The sequence below is a fragment of the Ascaphus truei genome, chromosome 12, assembly GCF_040206685.1.
Source record: "Ascaphus truei isolate aAscTru1 chromosome 12, aAscTru1.hap1, whole genome shotgun sequence".
Classification (NCBI taxonomy): Eukaryota; Metazoa; Chordata; class Amphibia; order Anura; family Ascaphidae; genus Ascaphus; species Ascaphus truei.
In genome coordinates this window covers 50692236-50715390 of record NC_134494.1, presented here as the reverse complement: position 1 = coordinate 50715390, position 23155 = coordinate 50692236, and the positions used below count along the sequence as shown (strand labels likewise).

At 42.7% G+C, this 23155-nt stretch overlaps 1 protein-coding gene across 3 annotated transcripts in view; it reads right to left on the bottom strand.

The window, feature by feature from the left end:
* SERGEF (secretion regulating guanine nucleotide exchange factor) overlaps nucleotides 1-23155 on the bottom strand; it is a 310832-nt gene that overhangs the window by 155517 nt on the left and 132160 nt on the right. For all 3 annotated transcript variants that reach the window (XM_075567693.1, XM_075567692.1, XM_075567695.1), the window contains exon 11: nucleotides 2650-2811. In XM_075567693.1, coding sequence (XP_075423808.1) covers nucleotides 2650-2811 — 162 coding nt within the window. The remainder of the gene's footprint in view (nucleotides 1-2649; nucleotides 2812-23155) is intronic.

Below are 23155 nucleotides of genomic sequence, written 5' to 3'. Positions count from 1 at the left end.
GGGGTTTCTGGGGGCTATGCACAAAGCAGTGATAAGTGGGGTTTCTGGGGGCTATGCACAAAGCAGTGATAAGTGGGGTTTCTGGGGGCTATGCACAAAGCAGGGATAACTGGGGTTTCTGGGGGCTATGCACAAAGCAGGGATAAGTGGGGTTTCTGGGGGCTATGCGCAAAGCAGGGATAACTGCTTGTAAGTGAGATATATGCATTTATAGCGCGATCCTGTCTGCTGTGAGATTCACAAAGGAATGATACCAGTGCAGTATCGCGCTGTAATGGCTTTTTATCTCACTTAAAAGCAGTTATCACTTCTTAGTACATAGTCCCTTCAGCTACAATTTTGCTCCATCTGCCCCAGTTTGTGGCTTTGGGAGGGTCACTATGAAGGTGTCGATTATTTCGTTTATTTTTGCCTTTTTTTATATGGTGCTTTTCTCCCAATGGGACTCAAAGTGCTTCACAGTTACAACAAAGGAAAAAGAAGAAAACATTTAAGGTTGTAAACGAGACCAGACACAAGCAAAGATACAATACAGGATGGGACGGTGCTGCAGCTATTAAATGCCGGTCAGGTTGTGGTTTATTTATTAAATGCCCAGGTAAGCAGGTAGGTCTTGTGCCTGTTTTTAGAGATTTCCATATGACGCACCTGTGCTGCCAAAACAAATGGACCAGGGCAACAAGACACGTTTATTTGTGCTGATATATAGGGGGTTATTCATTCAGCTGCGACATTGCCTGATCAGCACCATCAAAGCCTTATGAATAACGCCTATAGACCCTTATATATTTATTCTAAGTAATAAAAAAACACAATGTGCTTAGAATCTGCTACCTTGTTATTTTTATAGATAGAGCATGGAAAACGGTGAGAGAAAATAGAATAAAAATATAATTAACTGTGCTTAATGCACGGTTTAATTTCTGTTCAGTTCTGAACACAATGAAAGTGTCATAAACAACAAATGTGAAATCATGAAATTAAAACGTCATTGGCCAACATTAATTACATGGAAGCAAATGACACTGTATTTTCTTTCAGCTTCCAAAAGTAATTTACAGAATATTTGTTCTGATCCCTCTAGGCCGGGGGTGTGCAACTCCAGTCCATGAAGTGTATGAACAAGTTGCCCATATCTGCCAAGTCTGACACCATTTTCACCCAGACCAATCTGCATGAAAAAAACACTTAATTGCCCCAAATGTCTTGCCTTCTTGCGCACAGGCAGACTCGTGGTTTCCAAAATAATTAGAAGAGAAAACCAACATCACTACTACCCTAATGAATTATCCACCGTTTACAGAAAACACGTTCCCACTTTGTTTACCATTAACAGGTGTTGGATACTCTTTAAATCTATTTTCAGACAATGGCACTGTTTTCTGAAGGAATAATTGAAACTATATAAAAGAATGCCATTAATGAAACCCATACATGATAGGCTATAAATGAGATTTGCAGCCAGGTAGCACTCTGCACAGGAGGCAGATACTTTCAATTGTGACGTTATTCGTGAAACTGGAGTGTTGAAGGGATAGAAGTAGTAGACAGACACCTATTACTTATCCCCTGGACTTCTGCTTCTTCTGGGACAGAGCAAATCGGTTGTCTTCCTCTTTCTATTTCACTTGAGTTGTACTCGCAGCCAGGGATGTAGATAGAATGTATATGCACATACTCATTATCTCTGTGTGCAGTAGTCATTACTGCCTCATCAGGGGAAAAAAAGTATTTAAACCATTTATCTGGAGACAACAAGGCTAGAATAACACCGTTCAAATCGCATGAAAGATGCACTCGTTGCAGAAAGTTAAAATGCAACCAAAGTTAAAACTTACCTACACGTAGCTGTCCACCGTGTTTAAATGAAGCTGAAAAGTTGACCTATGTGCCACCTATGTAGGATGTGACTGCCATCTCTACGGGAACTCATTTTACACTAATATCCCCCATATTTAGCACCTTATTCAACATGCTATTGAGCAGTCTTCCCTATGTCGGGGAATAAACGAATAAACTATTCTCCAGCAAAGGGGTAGATGTCTTTACAGGGTTATTTTTTTTAAATAGGGGAAGAAGATAGAAGATGCTGCAACAGAACCTGGTGGCAAAATGCTCCACTACAATGTGAAGATCTTCTACCAATAAACTCCATTGACAAAAAAATGTGTGAACAGTATAACCAGTATGACCGTCCTAACCAATTTACATGACTCAATCTGTGGCTCAGTGTCTCAGTCTCTGATATTCTTAAAACCTGCCCTATAGGGGGCTCTTGAGGGCTGTTGGAGTTGAGCACCCTGCCATAGATGACCACATAGGGTATCTACTCTTTGTTACTGCTATGAATCTATTAGGTTTACGTGCCAGTACTTTCATTGGGTTGCATATCACTATTTAAAATATTGTGGAAGACATTAAACAAAATGTTTAAGTTTAACACAAATACATTTATAAAACACGTTTATTTGAACATTAGCAATATTTGTTAAAATATTAGCTTGTTAACATAAGTCACTTAAATACAGTTGAGCTATAGATTAATGGCATTTCCACGTTTTTTTCTATATCGCATTGATAAATTGGTCGAAAAGGACAAACTGTGCTAGAATAGGCAACAGGATGACATCTTTTTTTATATAATCTAACCTGTGGTTATACAAAGAATCAAGGAGTGTCCTGCTCCACATCCAATCAACTTCACATTTGCAGCATTGAGAATATGGACCTCCTTTGGCACGGGAACATTGGTTTCTGTACCATTGCCACACATGCCATGTTCATTCCATCCCCAGGAATATAATTCATTGCCTGAAAGAAGCACATACATCATTCAAGCAAAGCATTGTAATGTTAACACACATTTATAACAAAGTGACATCCTCGTGTACAAGACTCCTGAAAAAACAATTCAATTATCCCTTAGCAGTTAATTTTAGGTTATTTTATTTTAATATATAAAAAAACACGGCATAATTGGTTTGTAATTCAGCATACATAACTGTAGCACAGAATTCTATACACTGTTAATAATATGCATCATTTTGCTAGCGGTTAACAAAAAATTAAACCTGTGAAAATTACTGTATCAAATCTATAGTTAAAATAGAAATGTCTTATTATTGCCATATTATTGCCATATTCAACAAGTGCAGTGATGCAGAAGACTGCCTAATAATAGTAGAATACAGGCCAGCAAAAACTATACATATTAACATGGCTCTTTACAGATGTGCGTCCCAACACTTATTTCAAGTATCACTTTGGTAGATTTCAATGCAAACTCTATAGAGGTCCTCTCCTTCTTAGTCGATGATGTTCGTTATGATGGCGATACATTCAATTATATAGTAGACAGCATACCAATTACCTCTGCATTTTCTAGTCTGTGTGTGTTTGTCAAGCTATGACAGGTTTTATTAAAGGTAAAAACAACTTTATGTTGCTTGGTTATGTGAAAAAATAATTGCTTTGGTTTCACGTGATATATGTGTAATGCCTTTTCTAAGGACTCCTCTTATAGTAAAGAGAAAATAAAGCTTAAAAAAGAAATAAAAATATGTAAACATGGAGAAAACAGATAAATATGCAGGTTATAGGAATGAATCCACTTGGTCATTGCTAACAAGGTTTACAATTATACTGCTATTTCAAACAAAGGGAAAGCTAATGATCTCATACAATTTCTTAATTCAGCTGATTAGGTTAGTACAACCCTTTCCCAAACTGAATGAGAGTTCTGGGATTTGACTTTACTTTGACTTTTAAGATTGTCCCTAAATTAATTAGGATTAGAAATACAAAATTCTCTTTCTGTGACCACAAATATTGAGCTGATCATGCTTTTGGAATATTTAACTCATCAAATACATAGACAAGAGCACCCCAGCTTGTGATAAAAGGAGGGGTTTCTGTTGACCTGATGCTATCTCCTCATGTTGTCACTAGTCTTTCACCAGGCTTTTCCTTTATTACACCCTCGCACACCAATCACAATCATTGCAATAGAGAGCGTAACAAATTGTGTCATTCCGTTTACCATTGATATCCAGCGATTTGCCATAAAATAATATTTATTTCCCTAATCAGGTCTCAGAACATCAGGAACTCATCTGTGAAGTTGAGCCAGCCAGCCATTTAATTCAATGCTCAGAATGCTTAGTTAGTACTGTAAATGTATCATGCATAGACAGAAGTCCACAACATGCAAACGGCTAGAGTAGAAAATAACAGAGTACTTCGGTATTAGGTGATAACTATTTTTTAATTGGACCAACACTTGATATTTAAGGATGAGCATGCAGGAGTTCTACTCTCTTCCTCGGGCCAAGCAATACTGATGGTAAAATGTACTCTTGTAAATCAGTATTATTTGCCCTAAAGTATCAATCGTTAGTCCAAATTAAAAAAACAGTAATCGCCTTATACTGAAGAAATGTAAAAACACTTGAAAAGGAAACCTATGAGCTTTCAAAAGCTCTGTACACTTTTTGTTTTAATTTTCACTCAAATGCATCAAATGCTACCCTTGCTATCAGGGGCTACAGACAAAAAGTGGCTTGACGAAGGGTACGCAAGCGTTGGTGACCAGCGTAATTACCCTGGGATGGAAGGACTTCCTGAAAGAGTACGCCAAGAACAACATGTGCACTGGGTGATCGCCGAGGACTGCTGACAGGACAGAAAAATCATTACCAAATGGTATTGAAAGCAAGAAAATGTAAACGACAAGGGTGCTTAATAAAGAAAAAAATTCACTTCTGCCAATTTCTAGTTCACTCATTATTTACAAAAATGACTAATGTTGTTCGAAGCAGAAAAAGAAAGACATTAGACCACAGGATTCTTTTTCTATGCCGAGTTTATTTCCCCAGCGCTTGAAGCATTTTAGTGTGTTTTAGTGTGTTGCTGAATTGCTGCCGGGAGCAAAATGAAATTGTACATGAACTGTATCTGACAAGGTAAAATGGGAATTTTATCCTTGTGGTAGACCGAATAAAAACTGGTCATCTCTACAGAACCAATGTACTGTATAAAATAGAACGTTTCCAATGGAAATCAGAACCTGTGGGGTTTGCAAAGTTCAGGGCCAGTGTATTCATATCATAGCGGAACTTGTAAAAGTCGTGCACAAGGATGTTTATTGATCTTCAAGGAAGGCGATTATGTTAAAATGGACAAGAAACAAAAGGTGAAACACTTTGATGGCTCATTTGCATGTCATTACCCAGAATCCCTGGCTGCAGTGGAAGCATTGAATGCCAAGCTAATAATGGGAAAAGGAAGGGTTGCAGACATGTCTGAGACATGTGAATGAGCGCACAAGTGGCATTTTTATTTGCATTACTAAATTAGTAATGTCTGCATCCATCATGCAACAATATGCCAGCTAATAGATACATATTTCACAAGAGTCAAGTTGGACTAAAGTGCTAATAATAGATCTGTAAGTCAGTAGAAAATATAAATACTCCTTTTTAACTGAAAACCACACTTGGATACAGCTAAAGGGACAAGTAATTACCCAAAAAGGCTTATATGTTTCTATTGTGTAAATATGTATTAGGACACAGGAGAAAAAAAGACCATTCCAAACCACACAAGGTTTTAACGCCAAGAAATAAGATATTGGATCAGTAGAACTTACATATAATATTTACTGAGATTAAAAAGTCAACACATTTTTTTATCATTCTGAAACAAAAAAATCAGACATCGGCAATGCAGTACATTTGTGAAAACCGGTAGGAAATTGTACAGACGTAATTTAGAAGATCATACTGCTCGGACAGTCCTTGTTGCTGCTCGGACAGTCCTTGTTGCTGCTCGGACAGTCCTTGTTGCTGCTCGGATAGTCCTTGTTGCTGGTCTGACAGTCCTTGTTGCTGGTCTGACAGTCCTTGTTGCTGCTCGGAAAGTCCTTGTTGCTGCTCGGAAAGTCCTTGTTGCTGCTCGGAAAGTCCTTGTTGCTGCTCGTCTGACAGTCCTTGTTGCTGCTCGTCTGACAGTCCTTGTTGCTGCTCGTCTGACAGTCCTTGTTGCTGCTCGGACAGTCCTTGTTGCTGCTCGGACAGTCCTTGTTGCTGCTCGGACAGTCCTTGTTGCTGCTCGGACAGTCCTTGTTGCTGCTCGGACAGTCCTTGTTGCTGGTCTGACAGTCCTTGTTGCTGCTCGGAAAGTCCTTGTTGCTGCTCGGAAAGTCCTTGTTGCTGCTCGGAAAGTCCTTGTTGCTGCTAGGATAGTCCTTGTTGCTGCTCGTATGACAGTCCTTGTTGCTGCTCGTATGACAGTCCTTGTTGCTGGTCTGACAGTCCTTGTTGCTGGTCTGACAGTCCTTGTTGCTGCTCGGACAGTCCTTGTTGCTGCTCGGACTGTCCTTGTTGCTGCTCGGACAGTCCTTGTTGCTGCTCGGACAGTCCTTGTTGCTGCTCGGACAGTCCTTGTTGCTGCTCGGACAGTCCTTGTTGCTGGTCTGACAGTCCTTGTTGCTGCTCAGACAGTCCTTGTTGCTGCTCGGACAGTCCTTGTTGCTGCTCGGACAGTCCTTGTTGCTGCTCGGACAGTCCTTGTTGCTGCTCGGAGAGTCCTTGTTGCTCGTCTGACAGTCCTTGTTGCTGGTCTGACAGTCCTTGTTGCTGGTCTGACAGTCCTTGTTGCTGCTCGGACAGTCCTTGTTGCTGCTCGGACAGTCCTTGTTGCTGCTCGGACAGTCCTTGTTGCTGCTCGGACAGTCCTTGTTGCTGCTCGGACAGTCCTTGTTGCTGCTCGGACAGTCCTTGTTGCTGCTCGGACAGTCCTTGTTGCTGGTCTGACAGTCCTTGTTGCTGCTCGGAGAGTCCTTGATGCTGCTCGGAGAGTCCTTGATGCTGCTCGGATAGTCCTTGTTGCTTGTCTGACAGTCCTTGTTGCTGGTCTGACAGTCCTTGTTGCTGGTCTGACAGTCCTTGTTGCTGGTCTGACAGTCCTTGTTGCTGGTCTAACAGTCCTTGTTGCTGCTCGGAGAGTCCTGGTTGCTGCTCGGAGAGTCCTTGTTGCTGCTCGGAGAGTCCTTGTTGCTGGTCTGACAGTCCTTGTTGCTGCTCGGAGAGTCCTTGTTGCTGCTCGGAGAGTCCTTGTTGCTGCTCGGAGAGTCCTTGTTGCTGGTCTGACAGTCCTTGTTGCTGGTATGACAGTCCTTGTTGCTGGTCTGACAGTCCTTGTTGCTGCTCGGATAGTCCATGTTGCTGGTCTGACAGTCCTTGTTGCTGGTTGGCTACCAAGGTACTGCTGCGGCCGAGTTTATTCGAGCATTTGCCCGTTCTCGGCCGCAGCAGTAAACTGGCGCGCGCCGGAGGGTGCCGGGCGCGCGCCGAAGCAGCGGAAGAGCGCCCTCCGATCGGGGCGCTCTCCCTCCCGCTGCCGGGTCCGCCGGGTCCCCCGGAACCCCCTGCCGCCGTCCCCCACATCGCGGGACACCAGGGCTCCCTCGGGGAGCCCTGGACGCGCGTGCAGGGGGCGCAGGCTCCCGATGACGCGTGACCGCGCGTCACTAGCAAGCCGGGAAATCTCCCGGCCTGCGGAACTGGCCGCAGTGCAATAAACTGTGTCGGTAGTGTATAATAGAAGTAGAAACTGACTAAATACAGGCATACCCCACATTAACGTACATAATGGGACCGGAGCATGTATGTAACACAGGCATACCCCGCAACGTACGTAATGGGACTGGAGCATGTATGTAAAGTGAAAATGTACTTAAAGTGAAGCACTCCCTTTTCCCCACTTATTGATGCATGTACTGTACGGCAATCATCATACACGTGCATAACTGATGTAAATAACGCATTTATAACAGGCTCTATCATCTCGCCGCTTGCGCACAGCTTCGGTACAGGTAGGGAGCCGGTATTGCTGTTCAGGATGTGCTGACAGGCGCATACGTGAGCTGCTATTTGCCTATTGAGCGATATGTACTTAATCGCGAGTGTACTTAAAGTGAGTGTCCTTAAACCGCGTTATGCCTGTACAGAATTATACTAAATAACTGCATTTAGGGCCACAGAAACCCACTGCTGCAATATATCATCGTATGTCACTAAATACAGACCGTGTGCTCATTTCCATGTCATTACCCAGAATTCCTGGCTGCAGTGCAAGTATTGTATGCTAAGAGATAAGACGGAAAAGCAGGGCTGCAGACCTGTCTGAGATGTGAATGTGCTCACAAGTGGGATTTGTATACACTGTAAATAAAGACACAGAACCGTTTTGTGTGTTATCATTAAAAAAACAATGAATGGAGTTTGTCATTTTCTGACTTGGCTAACAGTTTGCAGGGGACGTGAGAAACTGTATTGCTTCCATTTGACATAACTTAGCAGTGTGTTAAAGCACAGTTTCCTGTGCATTGATACATATGCCACCTCATTTGTGACATTATCTATCTCTTTAGATTTCAGGCCAATTTGATGTCAAATGTCACAATGATTGTTCCGTATGTTTCTGTCTTCTCCGTTTAGCATAGGAAAAAGATCTTCTTTCTGCGCAATTCCAAGCAATGTATGGCCAGGCCTTTATTAAGCGTCTAGTACAGGGGTCAGCAAGGTATGCGGCACTACTAGTGGCTCATTCCGGGAGGCAGGCACTACTCTCTGCCTACAACGCCTTCTCCGGCTTGTTCACGCTCTGCGACGCCAGAAGATGGGCCAGCCAGACGCTTCACAACGCGGGAGCAGATGCGCAGCATGAGGCGGGATCCGGACAACATCTGCCACGTACACTGTTGGTTACCTAAGCTTCGCCAGAGCCGACAGCGTCTGTAAGTGCTGCGGGGAGTAAGGAGGGGGAGGGGAATTGGAAGGGGGGTTGGGGGTGTCGGGGGAGGGAAGAGAAATTCAGGGTGGGGGATAATTATGTGTGGGGAATAATTCTGTTGGGGACATTTGGTGGTGGGGGATAATAGAGGGCGGGAGGGGAGAAGAGAGGAATTGTGTGTGTGTGTGTGTGGGGGGGGGGATAATTGAGTGTGGGCAGGAGTGATTGAGTGGGGGAGAGTGAGAGGGGTGGTGTAAGAGAGGGAGTTGGGGGAATATATGCCGAACATAGAGCAAAGAAGTCCAACCGCAGAAATCAAATTAAAAATGGTATCTTTTTTCTTTAGCTAATTCTGATTGAAGTAAGTTTGTCATATACAGTATATATATATATATATATATACACATGTAGAGGTATCAGTACCGTGTTAGCCGAGCTTCAATAATCAAAAAATAAATAGATGATACCGTTCTGCTAAAACACCTGAACACCGGGGGAAGGACCAGCACAGATACCATACCAAGAGACGCTGTTTTTAAGTATACCCTTTGCTTACTTCATTCATTGTAACATCGCCGGAAGAAGAGATCAGTGTATCTCGAAAGCTCGCACAAATAAAAGCATTTCGTTAGCCACAGAACGGTATCAACTATTTATTTTTGGATTATATATATATATATATATATATATATATATATATATATATATATATATATATACAAATACTTAGTTAAGTTATGGTGGGTAAAAACAGTGACAAAAACCCTCCACAGCAAAGCATATAGCAAATGGAAATATTACTGAATGTTCATTTGCATGTCTTAGACAGGCCTGTGAGCATACAGTAATATTTCCATTTGCTATATGCTTTGCTGTGGAGGGTTTTTGTGTATATATATATATATATATATATATATATATATATATATATATATATATATATATATATATATATAAATATAAGATACCATTGGATGAGAATCAGCCTACAGCACTCAGGTGAGATAATAAATAATATATTGTAGAAAACAAGACACAAATAACTGTGTGTGTGTGTGTGTGTGTGTGTGTGTGTGTGTGTGTGTGTGTGTGTGTGTGTGTATGTATATATATATATATATATATATATATATATATATATATATATGCAAATACAGTTGTATTTGCATATTTGCTTTCCTGTGGAGGGTTTTTGTCACTTTTTTTACTCACCATAACTTAACTCAGTATTATAATATATATATTATAAATTATATCATAATACTGAGTTAAGTTATGGTGAGTAAAAAAAGTGACAAAAACCCTCCACAGCAAAGCATATAGCAAATGGAAATATTACTGAATGTTCATTTGCATGTCTTAGACAGGCCTGTGAGCATACAGTAATATTTCCATTTGCTATATGCTTTGCTGTGGAGGGTTTTTGTATATATATATATATATATATATATATATATATATATATATATATATATATATATATATATATATATATATATAAATATAAGATACCATTTGGATGAGAATCAGCAGACAGCACTCAGGTGAGATAATAAATAATATATTGTAGAAAACAAGACACAAATAACCGTGTGTGTGTGTGTGTGTGTGTGTGTGTGTGTGTGTGTGTGTGTGTGTGTGTGTGTATATATATATATATATATATATGCAAATACAGTTGTATTTGCATATTTGCTTTCCTGTGGAGGGTTTTTGTCACTTTTTTTACTCACCATAACTTAACTCAGTATTATAATATATATATTATAAATTATATCATAATACTGAGTTAAGTTATGGTGAGTAAAAAAAGTGACAAAAACCCTCCACAGGAAAGCAAATATGCAAATACAACTGTATTTGCATATATATATATATATATATATACAGTGGTTGACAAATCACCAAAAAATCTACTCGCCACACAAAAAAATCTACTCGCCACCTAGTACCAAACGTGTGCTGCTTGGGCCAATATTTACTCGCCCGGGGGTTAAATCCACTCGCCCGGGGCGAGCAAATGTATAGGTTTGTCAAACACTGTATATATATATATATATATATATATATTGTGACAAACGCCCCTCTTTTGTAGTGCTGACGTCTGTCTGGGTTCTTCCCGACACAGTCTTCTAGGGTTAATTATACAACAAACAGGATCATGCAAAGTATTATGCTGCTTAACTCAGGCTTCTGCCTGCTTTATTTTCATCCAAGTAAGGTACTGCAGCTTTAACATGTGAAGATTAGAGGTACTCAGATACTTTCATTCAGCAGTTCACATATTTCAGTGTTACAATATTTCCCACACTGTTATTTCAAGAAATAAAACCAAAATCATATAAGCAAAATCCTATCCCTTTCAGGGATCTAACTACACATCAGAATCAGTCTCTCTAACAGCTGCTGGCCAACTAAACTGGTTCCCCAGCTTAAAACAATGCTCTCTCATTTAGGGTCACAAGATACAGCACAGTCTTTTAGCAACAGCAGTAACCATTTGTTTTGTCTTATCTGCTTGTGGTGTCCAGGCAAATCCTCTGGTACTGTGATACGTGGAGGGCCCGTCAACCCCGACACTGGAAACAGGGGAGCAGCGATACCCCCAGCCTCCAGGCTCTAAGGAGAGAGAGTGAAATGCAAAACCTCTCTGCTCTAAATACCTGTGCATGTGATTAGAAGAGCAGGTGAGGGAGAACTAGAGCCATTATAATCTGTGGTCTGGATTTTCCATCCAGCTGCCTGCGTTAATGGGAAGCTGTGGAACGGATCATTTTTAACTATTCCTGCACTTTCTGACCTAAAATGGGGCAGAAAGCTGCCTAACATCTTTGGACTATGTCACATATCCCCCTCCCCAGCTCACACCTACTGGGGTGAGCGGCCATGGACCTCACTGGGGTGAGCGTCCTACCTGAAATACTTGAGCTAACTCCTCAGTACAATATTAAGTATTCACATGACACGAATATGAACTTCATTATATATTTACCAACCGAAAAGGGCATTTTTTTTTTCTATATTGTAAGCTACCACAATTTTTTTTTTTTTTTTTTTTTGTTTGTTTTGTTTTTTATACTACAGCCTTGTAATCTTAAGGGCCATCAACCCTGTATATTAATTTGCAGTTTTACCTACATTTTCAATGAAGAGAAAAAAAAATACAACATTGCAATATTTACAAAAATGCTTTTCTAAAGGCATAGTATAGCATATACTGTAGTAGTGACATAGTCCACTCGTATAACATAAAAATCGGTCAGTTCCCAAACATTTTTCCTTTTTTTTTTTTTTTTTTTTTTTTTCTTGACTTCCAGTCCATTACACCCTCTGACTTTATTTCAACACCCGCTGCAGCCTGCAAATGACTGGACTGTTTCTTCAGCCACTGACGAGACCCTCGGTCCGGATTCTCCTTGGCTCCACAGTGTGGTCCAGAGTGGCGAGATCTGGAACTATTCAGGCGCCGTGTTGACCTTTGTTGCTTTTTCTTTTCAATCTTTGATTTCCCTTTTGGGGCCATTACCAGGCCTTTGCGTTTTGAAGACCTAGTTGCCTCTGTACAAACGTAGTCCATATTAACAACGTCATCAGGATCTGTCAACAAGTTTGTGTTTTCAGGAACTGCCACCCACTTGGCTAAAACATCTTCTGTGGTGGCCTGGCTGCGTTCACTAGTTTGATAATCTTCTGGACAACGTAAATGAAATTGAGGATCTGGATTTTTGAATCCCAGATCAGGGAGAATATTCTCAGGAGGGTGCCTATCTGTTTCTGGAATAACAGCAGCACAATCAAAGTCAATTCTTTCTCCTTCCTCTTTGTCATCAGTGAGGACATTGACTTTAAGTGTATAGGAACGTACAGCTTGCTTGGTTAGGAGGTAGGATTGATAGCCCGACTGAACCACTTTAGCAGCTTCTCCCATGTCCTGGTAGCGTCTTTGTTGCTGTCCTTTATTTCTTTTTCCACTCAGTGCAGCTGCTAATTCAACTTCTTTGGAGTTGAGTTGCGACTCCATGTCTGTCATTTGTTTCAGAGCAAAGTTTAACTCTGTTTCATTTTTTCTATTCTTGACCTGCAGCTGCAGGTGCTCCTCTCGGGTCTTGTTCAGCTCCAGCAGCAGCCGGGCCCCCTCATTTGCCGTGTGGTCCAGCTGCTTGTGGATATCGGCCATCTCGCTTTCATAGCGCAATGTCAGGCAGACCACCTGACGGACGGACACCTCCTCCATTTCGGCGCACTGTATCTCGCGCTCAGCCATCTGCTTCTGCAGCTCTTCCTGTATTTCTAGCTTTTCCTGGATCAATTGCTTCTCCACTTTTGCTGCTTGGTGAAGCTTCTTATCACCTTCACTGATCTGGTCAGTCAAGTCTGAATTTTTCTGTTTCAGAATTACATTCTCTCTCTTTACAGTCTCTAAATTACTCAGGGCATTCTCATAGGTTTCTTTCAATATTCCCAGCTCTGTGTTCAGACCGTGGCCCTCCAGGAGTGAGTTTTGCACCTCTGTGCTGAGCGTGTGAACCTCTTGCAGAGCCTTCCCGTATTTCTGTTTTAGGATAGCAATCGATTTGTCAGACTTAATCTGTTTTTCCTCTATGGTGGCAATTACGGTGTTGGCCTTTTTCAGACTAGTCGTCACCTCTTCCAGCTCACTCCGTAAGAGAGACTCTGTTTTCTTCAAAGTCTCGTGCTCTTGTAAAGCTGGAAGTATACACCTCTGTAACTCGGCGTTTGCTTCTCGCTCCTTGTTCCAACATTCTCGCACCTTATTGTTAGATTCTTGTTCCTTCTTCCAACATTCTCGCTCCTTCATCAATCCCTGCCGCAGGACTTCATAATCATGGCGGGCAGCTTGGAGTGCAGAAACCAAAGCCTCTTTATCCTGGTTCAAGGATTCAGCTTCCCTTTGCTCCTCCTTTCCCTTTGCCACTGTTCCCGTGACAATTCTGCCGGTCACTCCGGTCTGCAGCACATCTCGGTGCCTTTCTGACGCATGTCCTGACAGCGCAGGTTCAGGTGGCTCGGTCACTTCCCCTGTGACTTGAGGAACAGTTTTCTTTTTCTTCTTCTTTCTTTTTGCTTTATTAGCTCCAGAGATATCAGTGGTACTGGGCACACACTCACTGGTATCAGCTTCCACATCTTGCTTGCACTCACAGGGCGTTGCTTGCTTTTGCAGCCGTTTGTCTTTGAAAATTTTGGGGCACACATCTTCCATGTGACCTACTTCAGGACAGGTCCAGCATACTAAATTCATCTGTGGGTACGGCTCTCTTCCCGGGGCCACATATGAGTCGTCGTCATCATTATCGTATGGCCTGAAGGGACACTGTTTTTCATGATTACGTGCATTACAAAACAAACATTTCACGTCGGCCATTTTAGAAACCCGGCAGGGACAATTTGCTAGCTGCAATTTCACTCACTTCAGCAACTTACATACAGCACTTGCTAGCTGCAAATTCACTCACTTCAGCAAAAGGCATTAGCTTTACAAACAGCACTTGCTAGATGCAATTTTTTTTCTTCAGCAAAACATTTTGGTTTTCTGTTTGGGTTCAGGGTGCTATTGCATCCACACCTCACACATTCTCTGTGTATGCTAGAAGCACAACTGATATACACAGTGGGACAGACTTCACTCATAGCATCTGTACTTTAGTTCAGCTGGGCGGCCATTTTAAACCCCCGCATTTATTTGCAAACCCACAGACTTTTTAGTGTCGACCCGCATTCTCCACCATATGTGACAAACGCCCCTCTTTTGTAGTGCTGACGTCTGTCTGGGTTCTTCCCGACACAGTCTTCTAGGGTTAATTATACAACAAACAGGATCATGCAAAGTATTATGCTGCTTAACTCAGGCTTCTGCCTGCTTTATTTTCATCCAAGTAAGGTACTGCAGCTTTAACATGTGAAGGTTAGAGGTACTCAGATACTTTCATTCAGCAGTTCACATATTTCAGTGTTACAATATTTCCCACACTGTTATTTCAAGAAATAAAACCAAAATCATATAAGCAAAATCCTATCCCTTTCAGGGATCTAACTACACATCAGAATCAGTCTCTCTAACAGCTGCTGGCCAACTAAACTGGTTCCCCAGCTTAAAACAATGCTCTCTCATTTAGGGTCACAAGATACAGCACAGTCTTTTAGCAACAGCAGTAACCATTTGTTTTGTCTTATCTGCTTGTGGTGTCCAGGCAAATCCTCTGGTACTGTGATACGTGGAGGGCCCGTCAACCCGGACACTGGAAACAGGGGAGCAGCGATACCCCCAGCCTCCAGGCTCTAAGGAGAGAGTGAAATGCAAAACCTCTCTGCTCTAAATACCTGTGCATGTGATTAGAAGAGCAGGTGAGGGAGAACTAGAGCCATTATAATCTGTGGTCTGGATTTTCCATCCAGCTGCCTGCGTTAATGGGAAGCTGTGGAACGGATCATTTTTAACTATTCCTGCACTTTCTGACCTAAAATGGGGCAGAAAGCTGCCTAACATCTTTGGACTATGTCACAATATATATACATGTAATCAAAAAATAAATAGATGATACCGTTCTGTGGCTAACGAAATGCTTTTATTTGTGCATATATACACACATACACACATTAACACACAGTATTAGTGTGTGTACAGTATATGTATGCATGCGTGGGGGTGTATTCATAATCATGTATGTGTTGCCGCTCTCTAAATATTGTGGTCAAAGATAAAAGCAAAAAAAGGCTCTTCTCCCTTGAAATGTTGCAGACCCCTGGTCTAGTAATTCAACAACGCCATTAAAACAAACAAATATGATGACTGGCTGTAAAGTCAAAATGGAATTCTCTCTTGTTAAAGGGATTGCCGGGAGCTACTGGGGTTTCTGCAAAACACAGATAACCCTGTTTGCCGAGTACAGGCATTTTATTATAGACCACATTATACTCAAATTATACTTCATATTCCCAGGATGTAAGTGTTCAAAGTCAATTCTAAAGACACGTCATTATTTCTTATGCAAAACACATCTAACCGCAGCTATTTACTTTAATGTAAAATACAAAAAGGGAATATATACCTAGAAAGAAAGAGATCCATTGTGCATGAAAATAAACCTGTGAAATAATTCATTAGATACAAATACATAAAAACATCTGCTCGAAAACCTGGTCCATATTTGGCAATGGCTTTTCTAACCAATATAATTTCTGCAAATGGCTTATTATGACAATACAACTGATTCACCCAGCGATAAAGGAGATCTAGGAGATCTCTATAAAAACACTAATCAACTAATGTTCAGGAATGTGTCTGGATACTACTGTATGAGAGAGGACGATTGTTGTACATCAAAAACATTGAATTTAATTTTTTTTTTCATTTGGCTTCTTTATTTACATATCCTCAAACGTGTACATTTCTTCAATGCCAATTTATATGTGGGTACTGCACAGCAGGGGCTCAACTCCAGGCCTCAAGACACCCCAAAAGGTCAGGTTTTAAGAATATTCCAGCTTCAGCACAGGTGGCTCAATCAGTGGCTCGGTCTTCAACTGAGCCACTGACTGAGCCACATGTGCTGAAGCAGGGATAACCCTAAAATCTGAGCAGTGTGACAGTGTAGCACACAGTATACCTGTCAGTATACGAGACAGATTTCCTACTGTTCTGGTTTCCTTTAAAACGATTCAGCATTCGGATGTACCTGTAGAGATGTGGCCATTGTGTTTGTTGCATATTCAAAGCCTTTTCGGTATCTTCATTGACCTTTAATCTTGGGATACAATTGGTATCATTTTCAAACCACAAATTCTTCTTCCTTAGACCATCTGTCTTTTTCTCTTTTCATAAGTCCCATTTCCATGCTAAACTACATGGCTATTTGGAGTTGCTTGCCTTCAATGTCAAAGGTCAATGGGTACATTTAATTTGACATTTTATTAATAGACTCATATGTCCATACTGTCGCTACCCAAATACACTGTAGTATTTAATAAGTAAACAATGCAACGGCATCACCGGTATCTTATTACTGCTCTTTGGAATCCCCGCTGCAAAACTGGTACAAAAATTCCCCCAGATTTCACCCACCAAAAAAGCAATCCCATTGAATTAAATGGGATTTGTTACGTTGGAGAAGTCTGGTGCAACATCTTTTGAACCAGTTGTATATCGAGGAGACTTTTCAGAATTAGACTCACAGAGATTGAAAGATGTTCAAATCCATCAGAAGTTATTTGTAATACCAACAAAACATTTGACACTTCCATTACGGGGTAATTATGCCATCCTAGATGCTGACACAGCAAGGTCAATGTTTATCTCAGCGGTGTGACTGGCAGTTTTTTTTAAACAGAAGACACAATTAAAGAGTTGGAACTAGAAGGAACCTTAGAAAACATCAATCTCTTGGTATCCAGCAGGGAATAGGAGCATAAATCCGAGACATAACTGCTGTTGGTCAGAAATATTGGCAACGTACTGTAGGTCAGAGGTGCTCAACTTCAGTATATAACCACCCACAAGGTCAGGTTGAGGATATCCCAGCTTCAGCACAAGTGGCTCAATCAGTGGCTCAGTCTTTGACTGAGATACCTGTGCTGAAGCTGGGATAGCCTTAAAACCTGACCTGTTGGGCGGTCATAAGGATTGGCGTTAAGCCCCCCTGGTGTAGGGTACCATGATGAATGAAGTCAGCGAATGTGTCTGTGTGACATTATACTTTGTATACATAACATGGAAATAGCAGTCTTCTTGTACAATGAAGCACGCCACCTACAGTAATATAACACACTGTAAACGCAGTCTTATTCTAAATTAATAAGTATTTTGGTCAGTTGTTTCCTGAACAATGACACATCTTACATAGCACAATACAACAGTAAGATGAACTTTGGCATCCCCCATCATCCGTGCCAAATAATGTGATTTGCTTTTAATATAAACGGTTTATTGCATTTGTCTACTTTATTTGAATTTTAGCAGCACACTTCTAGCAATTACCAGGCACCAAAGGAGCACTGAAATTGTTTTAAATGACTATAGGGTAAGGTTTTGTCCTAAACATTGGGCATTATTCCTCTTTCAGACTGGCATATAGAAATAAGAGAGGAGAAAGGCGACAATTCAATGTAAACTAAAGAACAGTACGCAGTCCCACTGGGGAAATGAGGTACGTTTCATAGTGGAAAATACATCAAGAAAACAACTCTATTTTCTTCACAAAGAGTGTAAGATATTGTCTCACACTGTGTTAGTAGGCACTAGAGCAAACATATGTAGCCAGGTCACCCTTTGCCCCCTGCGACCCCCTCGGGAGCCTCCGTGGGCACAAGCGATGCCGGGTACTGCCGGAGGCCAGCGGCAGACCCGACGGCCATCCCAAGGGTGGGGGCCGTTGCAGGGAGCGGTGCGCTGTCTCCGCGAGCAGGCCGGTTGCCGGGGACGCGATCGGGCCGTTGCTAAGGCCGCGGTCGCGTCTCTAAGGTCCCGGCGGCCGGCGAGGAGAGCGCCGCCATTGCGCTTCAAGTCGCGCATGCGCAGTGATCGCGCGAGGGCAGGAGAGCCCCAGATAGGTCGCGCATGCGCAGATAGGGGTAGGGAGCTAAGGCAGCTCTTAGGAGGTCGCGCGAGAGTAGGGAAGCATAGGGAGAGCTTGAGGCGGCCATTAGGAGTTAGTGTAGGCAGAGGGGAGGAACGCACGCGGTCCCAATGTTATTGTAGGGGCCTCGGGACTACAATTCCCATGAGGCATAGCGAGGCAGGCACCAGGTGCTTGATAGGAGCCAATAGAGATGTAGGACTGCCCTGGAGGAAAAGAGATACATTTCCCGGGCTTTGCATGAGTCAAGTCAGTCAGGAAGAAGCAGAGCAAGGAGGCAGACAAGGGAAGGAGGTAGGGTGCAGCAGAGAGGGACTCCCCTGTATTAGGCCAGCACCCCCTTGGTCAGAGATAGCTCAGCTCCCCAGTAAGGTGAGTGTTGCCAGGGGCAGCCCTCAGGTTAGGGACCCTGCCACTTACATTAGTGGGAGCTGGGAGAAGGAAGTCTGCAGTTATAGAGTTGGAGTCAGGGGGCTGTTAGGGAAGTAGGGTGTAGGGAGCGAGTGCAGCTTCTGCCCCATATAGGTACCTACACTCCAGGTAGACCCCAACTCCCCACTAGTTGGGTGGGTAACTGTTCAGAAGGTGATAGAGAGTTGGAGCTAGGGAGCTGTGAGGGAAGAAGGGTGCGGGGAGTGAGAGCAGCTCCTGCACCCCATAGGTACCCACACCCCAGGTAGGCCCCAACCCCCCGCTAGTGTAGTGGGTTAAGTACTGAGGGAGGCCCAAGATAGGGACGCTGCCCTTAGTGTTGTTAGAGTGCTGTGTTGTCAGGGTCACAGCGAGCAGTGCTGTGAGGTCTGATAGGCAGGCACCTTGTTGCGCAGCACGTTGGCTGCAGCCTCCAGTGAGTTACAGCTTGCTGCGGTAGGCGCTGGGACTAGTCAGAGAGTAGTGGGTCTGGAGAAGGGCTATAGCTGTTCTAGTCACCTTGAGGTAGCGCTAGGGGTAGGATGCCTGAAGGGATAGCCTGTTAACGAGGTCAGGAATTCTGGAGAGGATCTGCACTAGGCTAGCCAACAGTAGGTAGACGCCCAAGTACTGCATGGAAGAGTACTCTAGTCCATTCCAGATCACTTACCGAAGGGACTTGGGTAGTTGGGGGAGTGGGACAGGTCATTACCCCTGCAGGCCCTAGGAGTTCCCCAAGCCACTACAGGTTGCTGTACTACAGGGACAGGCCCTAGGTTAGGGTTCCTGTCACGTTAGTACCATTTATATAGATAGGGACACAGCGGCTGCTGTTGTTCCTGTGGAAGCGGTTGGACCCACGTTGGGGTCCACAGAGACGATTCCAGAGTGGGACCGCCCTAGTGGTCCGCACGTGCAAGGAGTTCGGTTGGAGGATCAGACGGACTCATCACACGTCTGACCCTTTGAGAAGATTGTTGCTGACCCGAGCACCGGAGTGCTCGGCAGGTATTATACCATCACATGTGCACCAACAGGCCTAGAGGTTCCTAGTGACTGCGCAGTCACCCATTGACTATCTCTGTAGGAGTACGGGACATTGGGTGGGGTTCTTGGGACACTGGGTGGAATCACCTAGTGTTTGGGAATCGTCCTGCGAGACGTCACTGTTAGTGTCTCACCGTGAGAGAGACACAGGTTATCATTATTATTCGTTAGTAAAGTCCTTAGTTATATAATCACTGTGTGTGTGGTTTCTGATTGGGTTCCTATGTAGGGTCATTCTACACTTCCATAGAATCCTACACAGGTGGAGGCGCTGAAAGAAGATTCGTTCCAGAGGATTCACCCCAGGCTCTCACTAGCGGAGGCTCAGACTTCCTGTGAGCCTGCAGGTATACGCACCACACCGGTAACACCGCATGTTCTACTCACCCACACTATATATATGCGATTGGGTGGGGTGGAATACCCGTTACACATACAATATCTGTAGTTAGTAGGTACTTACAACTAGAAACTTAGATTTATTCACCAAATAATTTCTGCATGTTGTCAGTCCAAATATGTAGGACAATGAAAGTTCTTTACAATCTACCAAACATCTACTGTTTGGTCCTGCGCTAAAAAACTGCTCTTCCTTTTAGGCCAAATGTACAGTATGCAGAATTTTTTGCAACTGGTCCATCTGACCCAATGCATGCAGAAGAATGTGGTAATAAAAATACCACTCAAAGCAATAAAGCAGAATCCGGCATGATCCATTTAAAGAGAACAATTGCCAGATGTAAATGATATATGACCTAAAGGCTTGCTGGACCTAAAATAGATTGATGGCAGCAGTTTGTTTGCCTTTAATCTGAAGAAATTGATTTCTTCAGGAAGCTCGAAGGAGCAAAATGAAACTAAGGCAATATCTAAGAGGAACATTATTTCCTGGGCCGCCACCGGCATTTTTGGGGCCCCCCGGCAGGTTGTTAAATCGGAGGGGGGTGGGAGGTTTGGGCCGAGACACTGTTCAGTCTTACTTCTGGGTTAAGCCAGCTGGCCCACCATCGCCGCTGGGCCCAACAGTTTACCACGGGCCGAGGGTAGCCGTGCCGGGTTAGCCTAGGTACCACAAACTTGCCAAAGCACTTACCCAGCTAAAGGAAGTTTCATAACCCACTAACTTTTCTTCCAAGTACAGACAGATAAGGTAAAACAACATCTGGAAAGTAGGACCCTGAGATCTCGACCCTTTGGTCCTTTTACGAATGCAACACATTGCAAGTCAAACTGTGTTGCTCTATAAACACACAAATGTTGCCTAACATCATTCGGCATATACCCTGACAATAGGCTTAACGTATTCTCCAAGTTAATGAAACGCCCAGCAATTCAGCACAGGACAGGGCAACTCATCTCCAATTATTTCTCCGTGCTTGGGAACCGGTGACTTACGAAGCATTACCGCTGATTTTCATGCATCCTCTGTGGTGCATGCTTTGTAGCAAATGATGCAGCCATATCTTTCTATCAGGATGGCCATTGCCAGTTGCCATGGAAATATCCCTGTCACACTGCAGCTGTCTGCGGATTGCTCATCCCAGAAGAGCTGCCTTGCCAATATTCTCAAAGGTTGCTAATTAAAACTTTAAATCAGAGTTTCTTTTTTTACCCCGTGCTCAGTTTTTCAATACAGATATTCTCTGAATCCTATGGTTTCATAATGAACACAGTTCACTACTTTTAAACACCATACAGTATTTACACAAAAAAAACCTAACTAAAACTAAATGTTAATGAAAATTTGACTGAGAAATAGATCCCAGCATACCTTGCAGTGTGTGTATAGCGGGTGCAACATCATGTAACACAATGTAGCATAAAACCTCCGAAGAAATTTCATGAGCTGGGGGTGGTATGGGGCGGATATATCATATCTGTCTTTGCGTCCAAGAACTATTTCCATCTTTAACCTGAAAAGAAAGCATCTAACAACCAAACCAAAAAATCAGGCCAATTCACTGCACTGCCCTCAACACTCTGCTCCTCAGAAACCAATATATATGGTTGCAACTCACCTAGCTTGGAAACCAACCCATAAGCTTGAATGCTCAAGGCAAACTATTAATACTGTAACAATAGAGCATAGAAGGTACCATTGTCTATTTTGCTCCACAATATACAATCCCTTCAGTACTAATGGATTCATCAACACTAAACAAAGCAAAGTACTCTACACAGTATCTCTGTACTAACTGGGTTTTATTTTCTTACTATAACTCATATTTAAAAAGGATGAAAACCATTCTCTCTCAAGGTGAAAAATATACTTAATCTAAATCTCATTGGGGTTTTTTTTGTCCCTCTAAAATCTAAAAACATCAAACAATTATCTCTGGAGTGCTGCAACATAAAAAGAAAGATAAGATTCCCTGAGTAGATGCTAAAAAGGTTTGCTAAATGTATTTAATAAATTATATTTTACCAGGAAGGATACATTGAGATCAATATTTAATGTCTTGAGTTCCTTTAAACAGACAATATACAGTATAAGCATGCATTTCTGCACACTGTTCTAGACAGAAACAGCAGTTGTAGACATGGCTAGAGTTTAACATGACTATCTTAGATATTCTATAGTTGAAAGGTGCCTTGAGAACCAGATAATTTTGCTCATTTTTATATAATGCAAAACTTTGCAACTGGTGAATTTTACAGAAGATGCTTAGAGTAAGGCTTCGTTTATACTTGCGCGTCAGTATGTGCGCGTGCGACCAACCGCGCAACCTCACTTGCGAAACCTGCACTGCGGGCATCTGGAGGCGACAGTGAGGCCTGGTGGAGGTGTGGCCGTGACATCACACGAGCGGTTCGCCCTCATTGGCTAAAACGCTCACGTGACGAGGCCGTCGCGCGGCAAGATTTTTTTGAAAATCTGTTCAAAATTTGCGCGCTTGGACGCGTCAGTCGCACGCACAATGTGCGCTCTCAATGGACAACCTTAATTTGTTTGGGCGCCAATATAATCGCGGCCTAAAGCAACTGAATACATTGAGAGAATGAGAAATGGAGTAGGTTAAATTTGGAATATTAATGAGCAGGTCAGGGGTGACCAACTCCAGTCCTTAAGGGTCACCGAGGGTCACTATGGAGAGAAACCCTGCACAAGGACTTACAGAACCCTAACCCCACCGAAGGTAACTGACCTCCACTCTGTTTGCTATATATATTGTAGGTAAAAGGCCTAGCCCCCCAACCCATAGATAGGGTGTATGGAGAGGTGTAGTTAGCGCTCCCAACCGGAGTCAGGCTGTTTCTTTGTCTTCCGGTAAACCCTGTCTGGATGATCACAAGCTGCTTATGTTGTTAAA